Below are 11,951 nucleotides of genomic sequence, written 5' to 3'. Positions count from 1 at the left end.
AGAGTAAAAGGAGAGTAAGGGGAAAACTGACGTGACACAGAAAAAATGAAATGTGAAATGTATGAACAATCTTAGATCTTATGTCCGTTGCTAATTTTAGTGATATCAACATATTTTAGTGTAGTTATTATTAATATTAAGGTAAGTTGAGCTTTATTTACTTATTGAGACAGGAGGTGTGAGATACACACTTGAAGTGATAAATGTGAACTCGAGAATACGGGGGTCCGTGGGCAGCGCCCGTAGGTATAGGGTTCCAAGGAGCAGCGCCCCTGGCGGGGTCTAGGGGAAGCACCCATTGCGGGGTCCAAGGGGCAGAGCCCCGAAACCTAAACGAATTTCTATAACAGGAAAGACTCCAACCATGCATTTCCCAGAAAAAACAAATGGTGACATCATTATGATGTAATGATTGGTTTTGTCATATAACCAACCTTCTAACCACCATTTTGGCGCCAAAATGCATATAACCACCTTTTAACTAATTTCTTTCCTATGTAAGAATAGATTGAATGTTCTAGAAAAAAGGTTACATTCTATATACTTGAAATTTGTTCATCAGATTCTCTCTATCTCTCAAAACACAAAATAGCAAGATACTTTCTGTGTTTCAAATTTAGAAGTGGCCTGAATTCCAAATTGTTTCTCTTGGATCATCCCAAATACAATTTCGTGATACCCCCGTGCATAAGGGTCGAAATCACAAATTTTGAAAACTGATTGCAACCACGATCCTAGAAATTATCCAAGTATATTGATATTCTAAAGACATAAAATCTAACAATGTCGGTCTTTGTGTTCAATTTGGGAGAGATACCTTTTATACTTAAGCAAACTAGAAATTTAGTCCCTCAATTTTTACTAACATGTGTGTGTAGTTCATTTAGAAGATTTTCTTATATTCTTTAGAGTAAAAGGACGGCGTTAACTCTTGATTGTTAAACCATATCACAAACCTTCCATATGAAAGCAATTTTCACCAATTTATTTCTTCATCTTTAACCTCTACATAGTTCATGTATTTTTATAATTCTAAAACCAATTCAAAAACTTGATAAGACATTCATAGCCCAATCTAAAGAAATAATTCATGTTTTAACCAAAATCCTAAGACCTATATAATATTGTTAGTATAATATATGTTTATGTATGTATATTCTTAGTCCAAAGGCCTATGTTTTCATTGTAATCCTATATATTGCACATTAATGATCATATATTTTGCATGAGAAAATAATTGTTATCATAGTATCAGATAGACTTGACAATTTATGTATCCATGTCGTGTATATGTGTAAAACGCGAATTTACACGACACAAAATGTAAAATGTGTCTAGATATAAAGCACGAACACGACACGTGACACGTAACATGACAGGAATACGATCCGTTTTAACTATGGTATATGAAAACACGAATTTACATATTCTTGGTCAAAGGCCTCTATTTGCATTGTTCTCGTATATATTGTACATTAATGATCATATATTTTGCATGAGAAAATAATTGTTATTATGGTATCAGACACACGTGACAATTCATTTATCAATGTCGTATATCTGTGTCAGACACGAATTTCACGACACAAAATGTAAAATGTGTCTAGATATGAAACATGAACACGACATGCTGTGACATGCGACATGACACAAATACGATCCATTTTTAACCGTGGTATACGAAAACACGTATTTACATGAATTTAAACACAAATTTATACACGAAAACACGAATTCTATATTTTAGAAAGTAGCATGCTATATATATATATATATATATATATATATATACACACACACACACACACACACACACACACACACACTCACACGAGAATACATTGATAAAACAAGCTAAAATATATTTCACTAAATTATTAGTGTATTATACGTGTCGTGTGTCATACGAAAATTATTTGTGGCTTGTCTGCGTTTAGATAACTCGTTTCTAACCCGTGCAAGACACAAAATATGAATTTGAAATTTGTGTCGACACAATACATGAATTTGCAAAATCCATACACGAAAAACGCATGTTGTGTTCTCGTGTCGTGCACCAAATTATCGGGTCTAGCATCAAAAGCAAATCGTGTAATCCCAAAATATGTACTCTTTTCTCTCTCTCTCTCTCTCTCTATATATATATATATATATATATATATATATATATATATATATATATATATATATATATATATATATATATATATATATATATTCACCCATTAGCAACCTAAATCAAACCCATTTGTATTTAAAAAATATAATATAATATAATTTTTATTTTACTAAAAACTACTAGAAATATTAAAAATAAATATTTTATTTTGAAACAAATAAATTATTTATTTTAAGCATAAAATTAAATAAAAATAGATAAAAAAATCATTTTACATTCATCAAACATACCTAATAAAATAAATAAAATAAGTTACAAATACGGATGATGCAAACTTCTTAATTATTTTTCAATGCTGAATTTTTTTCCGTATATGCCCAATCAAATCGTCTTTTAGAGCATTATGAGCTTCTCTATTGCAAGCTTGTGCCATGTTGGTCATATAACTGGATAGATTTGTAATTCGTTGAGTAGAGTATTCAAAAGATTGTTCGTCTTCTGTAGTTATAAATTCTGATGGATCATAATAATGAATGTATGTGTGTTGTTCATCCTCAACGATCATATTATGAATGATGATGCAATCATAATTTTCCCATCATATCTTTTTCCCATATAAGATAAGGGCGATGAAGAAATGAAAAACGAGCTTGTAAAACTCCAAATGTTAATTCAACATATTTTCTAGCAACCTCTTGATGTTCAAAGAACAACTTGTGTTTTGGAAGTTGTAGATAACTAATTGAATTGACAAAGGAAGTCGCCACTTTCATTAAATTGTTTATAACGATCTTTCATTTGAGCTATGTTCTTGTTACCAAGCTTTCATGAGTTTTCTGCCTGATTGGCATCATATAGTTCATTCACTCGTGCCCATATCGACGTTTTCTTTTGGTTTTTTCCATAACGATCATCTTCACTAACGATATAATATGTTGACATTAAAACAATATCTTCATCAACATCCTATTTATCGCCTCTTGGGTTTTTTTCCGATATTTTGTGAGGGTTGAATATTTTCAGTGATAAGGAATTTGATTGGGATTTGCAAAAAACTGTGAAATTTTATAGTTTTGAAAGTTTTGATAATCTTGAGAATCGTCAAGATTTAAAATGAAATTTAGATCTATGTTATCAAAGAAATCAAAAGGGTTTAGAAATGAAAAGTTGAGATGAGATATGAAGTATATCAATATTATACCCTATTTATAGAGATTTTTTTTTGAAATTTTAGATTTTTTTACTAGAATATATATTCATCCGTTTATTTGATCAACACGTGACAAGAAAAGATTTATGTGAACCTTTGTGAGCTGGGTTACACGGGTGGCCTAGTTCACCAAAACCCAACCAATGGGGATAGTCTAAGGATCCAACGTCAATAGACTGTAAAAGGGACTAAATTGTTAAGTAATTTATTGTTTAGATCCTTATCGCAAAAATAAGAAAAATTTGGTCAAATCTGCATATTGACAAATACCGAGGGGCAATTTGGTTATTCCTTTTCTCTTTCTTGCTATGTCGGTCTCTGAGTTCAATCTGGAGAAACGATTAAAGTAGCGAACTAGCTACGCCCTTGAGTTTTATAACATTGATGCTGCAAGTATCCTATCGTGCTTGCTAAGAACCCTAAGCGACCTGCTGAATCATGGTATGTATCACGCAAATTTCTTTTAGTTCCCCTTACTTTTTTATTGGTAAAATTTCACAGATTGGGCGACAATGAACAAGTAGATGATTTAGTTTGTGGGTTTGGTTGGAATTCGTATTTATTTTTCCGATGTCTTTTGATTCTTCTTTGGGGATGTATGACCATTAGCTAGTACTTGGTCACCTTGAAAGTTAGGGATTTGAAAACTTCTAGTTATCAATCCAAAAGTAATTACGTTAAAAGTATGTTTGCTATCTATTTGCATCTTAGAACATCAGTAGAAATCACGTAGCTCTCTTCCGAATGAAGAGGGTGGTTTGTGAGTTCGTTGTGAAGTTTAGTGGATTGAGAGTTATAACCGTTCGATGAAATGGCTGAATGGGTATTCTTTCCTTGTAACCTTGCTTCTATTCTATGTATTTATATTCCCAAATTCTGTTAGCAAACCTAATATAGGGCTGTTAGCTAGTACTTGTATAGCTTGAAAGTTGAGGATTTGAAAGTTTTTCATATAATTTCTAGTTATAACTTTAAAAGCAGCCCAATTAGAATAAGTTTATTATCATGTGTGCTTTCAATTTTACATCTGGGAATATCACTAGAAATGAGATAGCTCTTTTTGAAGAGGACAACCTTTAAGTTCATTTTGGTGTTTAGTGGGGTTGAGACCTTTAACTGTTTGATGAAATGCCTGAGAGAAGTTTTTTCATTGCAATCATGTATTTTGATACTTAAATTCCCAGATCTTGAACTCCCTCCTTGATTCTGGAAGCTTTAGACTCCAGAGTTTGAATTTGGACACCTTGCTTACATGTTTAGAGCTTCTTTCAGGATATGGAGAATGAAGATGACTATGTGGAATACGTCCCCATTACAAAACGAAGGGCAATCGTGGCACAAAAGATTCTCCAACGTAAAGGCCAAGCTTCAACTTTTGAAGATGAAACAGAAAAGGCAAAAGAAGTAGAAATGAAACCAAGTTTGCTTGTAAAAGCTTCCCAACTCAAACGTGATCAACCTGAAGTCACTCCTGCAGAACAAGCAGTCCAACAAGAAAAAGAAATGATGGAAAATCTTTCTGATAGAAAAACTTTAATGTCAGTTCGTGAACTTGCAAAAGGTATCACATACACTGAGCCTCTTCCAACAGGATGGAAGCCCCCTTTACCCATAAGAAGAATGTCTCAAAAAGCATGTGATGGGATCAGAAAACAATGGCATATCATTGTTGATGGTGATGAAATCCCTCCACCAATCAAAAACTTCAAAGACATGAGATTCCCGGATCCTGTTTTGAAAAAATTGAAAGAAAAAGGAATAGTACAACCAACACCTATTCAAGTTCAAGGGTTACCCGTGATTCTATCTGGAAGGGACATGATTGGAATAGCATTTACAGGGTCTGGAAAAACATTAGTGTTTGTGTTACCATTGATTATGATGGCATTACAGGAGGAGATTATGATGCCAATTGCAGCAGGGGAAGGACCATTTGGGTTGATTATTTGTCCTTCTAGAGAGCTGGCTAGACAGACATTTGAGGTTGTGGAAGAGTTTTTATTACCCTTGAGGGAATTTGGATTTCCAGAAATTAGACCCTTGCTTTGTATTGGAGGTGTCGATATGAGATCACAATTGGATATTGTTAAGAGAGGTGTTCATATTGTCGTTGCTACCCCTGGAAGATTGAAAGACCTTCTTGCCAAAAAGAAAATGAATCTTGATAATTGTCGGTAAGCATTTCAAATATTATTTTTTATAAACAAATCAATAAAAGTAGATTGCTGTTTTCTAAAAATTAGGGTTTTTACACAGGTATCTAACTTTAGATGAGGCAGACAGACTAGTGGACCTCGGATTTGAAGATGACATACGCGAAGTATTCGACCACTTCAAAGCCCAAAGACAAACACTCCTCTTTTCCGCCACCATGCCCGCAAAAATCCAAAACTTTGCCCGAAGTGCCCTGGTCAAACCCGTAACAGTCAACGTGGGCCGTGCGGGGGCCGCCAATTTGGATGTCATCCAAGAAGTTGAATACGTAAAACAAGAAGTCAAACTCGTGTACCTTCTAGAATGTCTCCAAAAAACCCCGCCTCCCGTTCTAGTCTTTTGCGAAAACAAAGCTGACGTGGACGACATCCACGAATACCTTCTCCTAAAAGGAGTCGAAGCGGTTGCCATTCATGGAGGGAAAGATCAAGAGGAGAGAGAATACGCGATCTCGTCTTTCAAAGCGAGTAAAAAAGATGTTTTGGTGGCTACGGATGTGGCTTCAAAGGGTTTGGATTTTCCGGATATTCAACATGTGATTAATTACGATATGCCGGCTGAAATTGAGAACTATGTGCATAGGATTGGGAGGACTGGGAGGTGTGGGAAGACTGGGATTGCGACTACTTTTATTAATAAGAATCAAAGTGAGACTACGCTTCTTGATTTGAAACATTTGTTGCAAGAAGCCAAACAGAGGATTCCACCGGTTTTGGCGGAGTTGAATGATCCGATGGAAGATGTTGATGCGATTACGAATGCGAGTGGTGTGAAAGGGTGCGCGTATTGTGGTGGGCTCGGGCATAGGATTGGGGTTTGTCCTAAATTGGAACATCAGAAGAGTATGCAGATTGCGAGTTCTAGGAGGGATTACTTTGGGTCTGGAGGGTATAGAGGGGAAATATGAGTTGTAACTCACTTGTTCTCCTCTTTAATGTTTGTTTTACTACATAGAGAGTGTACTAATTCCCTTAGTTTTATCAGATTTTTTTTTATATGGAGGTGTACTGCTTGCCAATGTTAGATCTCAAATTTAATTTTCGTGACAATTTTGTGTCTTAATCTAATGCTTGAATTGCGGAAACTAATAAATGGAGACTAGAGGGTATCTACTATCTACTTCCACTGGGAGTTTTGTGAGGTCTATCCACATCAATGTGTATTATTATTTATTATTGCAGGTATAAAACGAGAGGCCTTGAACAAATTCCCTTATTTGCAAATACACTACAACTTTATGATTGAAATGTCGATGTCTTTTGTGCTTCAACTTTGGCTAGGACTCTTGTTGAGGAAAAAGCAGCTTGCACCTCGTGCAATGCTCATTCTTTTCATTGTTACTTTGAATATATAATTCTCATTTGTATCTTTGGCCAACATTCAACAAATTTTGACTGGTATCATGTATAAATAACACATATGTGATGACTTTTGTACCTAAATTGCTTTCAATTGCTACTGTACGTTTCCCTTTACTTTGTGACAAATCTTTACTTTGGAAACTTGCAAGCATCCACTTCCTTGAAAATGTCACGATCAATGGTCATATGGTTGGTGCAACCATTATTTATGTCACTTGTCATTTATATAGGATTGGAAAGCAAGAGGCTACCAAGTGAATCTATCATCTACATCAACCACATTCTTTTGCTGCCATTCACTTGTGTGACTGTCTTTTGCTATGTTGTTGTTTTTGCAAATTCTTTGAAGATGATTTTTTTTTTTTTTTTTTTTTTTTTTTTTTTTTTTTTTCTGACATTTCACATTTTGGAAGGTGGATGCATGGCCATTTCTTCCACAATGAGAGAAATCACATTTTGATACGTTACCAGTATTGAAAAAATAAAAAGATGAATTTCCCTTGTTGTTCATCTCATGTTTCTTTCGTTTTCCTCATTCAATCCACTGATTTTCTTCTTGTACTCGGATCATATTGTTGAATTGCTTGGCTAATAAATGCATGCTTCCTTCAAGAGATTAACGAATATAAAACATAATCATCATAATTGAATCAATGAGACCATTGTTCGTGTTCTTTCATTTAACTTAACAAACATAAAAGAATGTTTTCTAGTGGTCTAATACAATATTCTACCATGCTTGGTCAAGAAATTCCATAATCGGCCTATATCGGCTATAGCTTGGCCACAGTAATCGGTGTGAAATTAAACTATTCTCTGAAAAGTATAATCACTTTGGAAATTTCGAAAATACTATTCTCTAAATAGGTTTTATCCTACTGCTTTTTTTACTAGATGAGTTGGCATTTTTCTTGTGTACAACTGGTAGGGCACAGTACTTATTGCACGTGTTAGGCACAGTATTTTTCAGAATGTTTTACTTCTTTAAAAAATAGAGAGAAATCACGACCATGTAGTGAAACTAATTTCTTTTTCTTATATTCACCAAGAACAGAAACTACAATGTCATTTTCATCTAAAGAAAACCGGGATCACAATCATAACAAAGCATAAAAAAGTACTAAACAAAACCAACAAACTAACACCATGACACATGTTCTAATTTCTAAACCAAAATCTCCTTTTATCACCATCATCACTACCTGTTCCTGTCTGCTAACTTAAACAAACCCAACTAAACAGATCTCAAAAGCTATCAACCCCAAATCTTAAACAGCAAACCACCATGAGCAGCAAAAAACGGAGCAAACACAAGCGATTCAACAGCCATAAGTTTAATCAAAATATTCAGTGAAGGCCCAGAAGTATCCTTAAGTGGGTCCCCGATCGTGTCACCAATCACCGCCGCCTTATGTGGGTCCGACCCCTTTGGTCCAAGTGTCCTCGCATGCTCCGATGCGCCAGCCTAAGATAACCATTAAAACAATAAAAACTTCACCACAATAAATAAATAAATAAACACAAACCCACCTCAATATACTTCTTTGCATTGTCCCAGGCGCCACCTGTATTTGAAGCCGAAATCGCCACCTGGACACCCGAAACCAATGCGCCAGCTAGGACACCCGAAAGCGTCTCCACCCCAAAAAACGTCCCGACAATTAGCGGAGTCAGCATGACAAGAGCACCAGGTGGAATCATCTCCTTAAGAGACGCATCCGTCGAGATCTTGACACATGTAGCGTAATCTGGTTTTGCAAGCCCTTCCATTAAACCAGGAATTGTATTAAACTGCCTACGAACTTCCTCCACCATTTTCAAAGCTGCACTCCCCACACTTTTCATAGTCATGGCTGAAAACCAATACGGAAGCATCGCACCAACAATTAAACCAATAAAAACTTTCGGTGTCAAAACATCGACTGTCTCAATCCCCGCACGGCTCACAAACGCGCCGAATAGCGCAAGGGAGACTAATGCGGCGGATCCAATTGCGAATCCTTTTCCAATGGCGGCGGTGGTGTTTCCGGCAGCATCGAGGGCGTCGGTGCGTTCGCGGATTCTGTGGCTCATTCCGGCCATTTCAGCGATTCCACCGGCATTGTCACTGATGGGACCGTAGGCGTCAATCGCGAGTCCGGTTGCAATGGTGCTGAGCATTCCGAGGGCGGCGACTGCAATTCCGTACATGGCGGCGAAGGTGAAACTGACAAAGATGCTGATGGCGATGGCGAAGATGGGAATGATTACGGATTTGTAGCCCAATGCGAGCCCAAAGATTACATTTGTTGCGGCTCCGGTTCTGCAGGAATCAGCAACATCTTGCACAGGGCTGCAGGAAAGAGATGCATGAGTTCATTATTATGTAGTTGTAATGTGTTTGACACACATTTGGTCTAAGAAATGTCAATGGACAAAATTATAATTTGTCCATGGGACATGATTATAATTTGACATACATTGAATGTATTAAAACTGATGTGGCATGACATACATACCTATAGGCATTGCTGGTGTAGTATTCTGTCACAAAACCGATGATAAGTCCAGCCCAAAGACCGACACACACACACAAGAAAAGTTGCCTGCATCCAAATGACCACAAGAACTATTATATTGTGAAGGACAATATTGTAAATAAGTGAAATAACAGGGGACTTTTGCTTACCAGTTATGCACGACCTTCTGTGCACCGAAATTAAAGATTGTGAAGGATGTGGGAAGTGCAATGAAGCTAACAATTGCAATACCCACAGTCATAAGAACAGTGGAGATGATAAGCTGCTTCTTCAAAGTTGTTTGGATTTCATCGACTTCTCTGATCTCAAAGAAATCAGTTGCGAAAAGAGTGGTTATTAAGCAAACAAGAATTCCAACAGAGCTCACGAGTAATGGATAGCACATTGCTGTGAAATCATGCTCTATTCCAAAAGAAGAAATGGAAGCAACAACAAGTGCAGCACAAGATGATTCGGCATATGACCCAAAAAGATCAGATCCCATTCCAGCAATGTCCCCCACATTGTCCCCAACATTATCAGCAATCACCTATATCAAGAACAAGAGTAAAAAGTAAAAACACAAACTTTGATGTGAAACTAGATGAAAAGGGACTTAAGAATGGTTTAATGTAGAATTACCGCAGGGTTTCTGGGGTCATCTTCTGGAATGTTTCGTTCGACTTTCCCTACAAGGTCAGCACCAACATCAGCAGCTTTAGTATATATACCTCCACCAACTCTTCCAAACAGAGCCATTGAAGAACCGCCGAGTCCATAACCAGTTATGGCCTCAAAAAGTCCTTCCCAGTCATCCCCATAGTAGATCTTGAACAGATTAATGGCAATGTATAGAACTAAAAGTCCGTTTGCTGCAAGAAGAAACCCCATCACAGCACCAGATCTAAATGCTGTCTCAAAAGCTTTACCAACGCCTTTTCTGGCTTCTAGGGTTGTTCTTGCGTTGGCATAAGTGGCTATTTTCATCCCAAGGAAACCTGAAATGATGGAGGTGATCGCACCAAGCAAGAAGGCGATTGTACTGAAGAGAGCAGTTGCAATTGCAGGCTTGCACATTCTGGATACATCGTAGGTGCACTGCTGGCTCTTTCTGCTAAACCCCTCAACAGAACCAAGAAAAACGAAGATAAAAAATGCAAACACAACCATGAAAATACCAACGTACTTATACATGGTGACCAAAAAGGAGGTTGCACCTGTTGAATATGAAACAAAACCAAAAACAAGTGCTGAATTAGCAGAGAAAACATCAATTCAGAGATACAAAACGATAAGATATTATCATTCGAACATATGAACAAGAGGAAGATATCCGAGAGAGATGTTACCTTCGGAGATTGCATTCTGAATCTCGGCACATTTAATAACGACGTTATGATCATTAAGTCCCTCCTCTTCTTCAATTAAGTAGTCATCGTATCCATTTTTGTTGCTGACAGACGGAGGACCATTACGGTCTGGTGCAACTTTTACTCTAGAGACTACCACCCACTGAAACAGCGAGAAAATGATACCAATCACGGCGCATACAGGAATAATTATTTCCGTCGCAAAACTTGACAGTAACGCCGGACTCATGGTATCGGAAACCTAGTACGTCGCCGGAAAATGGAAGGAATAAAAGGAAGGAAGAAGGTAAGTAAGAAATGTTTTTGGGAGAAAAATGAAGTAGAAAGCGGTGAGCTTTTATAGTTGGAGGGGTGAGAGGAAAAGGTAAGAAGATAAGATAGAGAGTGCCGAGTGGAGCATTTTATCTGATTGGGTCTTTTAGGGTTCTTCGGTGCAGCCGCACTTTTAATCCAACGGTCCGATTTTGCCGATCGAGTATCATCCTAGGGCATGAATTTTCCTTTAGTAGATTAAGGATGTGTTTGAATGTTAGGTTTTGAAAACAATTATTTATGAAAAAAGGTAACTTAAATATTGGAAGTAACAAAGGAATTAAACAACGGATTCTCTTTAATAGAGAACAATAAATGAAAAGAAAAAATAAGGAATAAACAATCAATTAACACCTACTTCCCTGTTTAGTATCGGAAAAAAAAGGAAAATATGGAAAGAAAATAAAGAAAAGTATAAAAGAAAAGAAATTGTATAATAAAGGGATATTAGGGGAAAAAAACACCCATACTTCCTTCCAAATCTCTTTAATTTTGGCTGAAAATCAGCAACGATTATCTTTATATTTTGGCTTTTTGTCATAAAAGCCTCCGAATTTATATAAAAAAACTGCCCAAAATCGATTTTTTTTGCCACAAATGCCTCACATTTGCCCCTCATGTTTCATTTTAATATTTTTCACCGGTTTCCCTTTACCAACCGGTTACATCCTCTTTTTTAACCCCTAAACATCATCGTCCTTCGTTAACGCCGATCCAAAGTCTCTCCCCCGTCTTCTATCCTCTCCCCCGTCTTCTACCCTCTGTCTCTATAATATGTCGACTTCGTCTGCCAAATCGAGCTTCCAAGGTGGTCCAAGATCGAGAAAGAAAAGAATAGTTAGATGTGGCTGTGGAGATGTGTGTAAG

At 36.8% G+C, this 11,951-nt stretch overlaps 2 protein-coding genes across 2 annotated transcripts; one reads left to right on the top strand and one right to left on the bottom strand.

The window, feature by feature from the left end:
* Positions 1-3,631: 3,631 nt before the first annotated feature.
* Positions 3,632-6,592, top strand: LOC145137477 (DEAD-box protein abstrakt). The gene is made up of 3 exons (XM_079071639.1): positions 3,632-3,770; positions 4,602-5,503; positions 5,586-6,592. Exons 1-3 carry the CDS (start codon positions 3,768-3,770, stop codon positions 6,448-6,450), a joined length of 1,770 nt encoding a protein of 589 aa, XP_078927765.1. The 5' UTR covers positions 3,632-3,767; the 3' UTR covers positions 6,451-6,592.
* Positions 6,593-7,917: 1,325 nt separating this feature from the next.
* LOC145137387 (pyrophosphate-energized vacuolar membrane proton pump-like) lies at positions 7,918-11,108 on the bottom strand. Its single transcript, XM_079071544.1, has 6 exons — positions 10,752-11,108; positions 10,045-10,619; positions 9,573-9,952; positions 9,403-9,489; positions 8,435-9,236; positions 7,918-8,369 (listed from the first exon to the last, which is right to left on the bottom strand). The coding sequence occupies exons 1-6, from the start codon at positions 10,999-11,001 to the stop codon at positions 8,160-8,162; spliced, it is 2,304 nt and encodes a 767-aa protein (XP_078927670.1). The 5' UTR covers positions 11,002-11,108; the 3' UTR covers positions 7,918-8,159.
* Positions 11,109-11,951: the final 843 nt, after the last annotated feature.

Source organism: Lactuca virosa, chromosome 1, assembly GCF_052849685.1.
Source record: "Lactuca virosa cultivar CGN04683 chromosome 1, Lactuca_virosa_CGN04683_v6, whole genome shotgun sequence".
Classification (NCBI taxonomy): domain Eukaryota; kingdom Viridiplantae; phylum Streptophyta; class Magnoliopsida; order Asterales; family Asteraceae; genus Lactuca; species Lactuca virosa.
The sequence above is the reverse complement of the archived record's forward strand: the minus strand, read 5'-3'. Positions and strand labels throughout refer to the sequence as shown.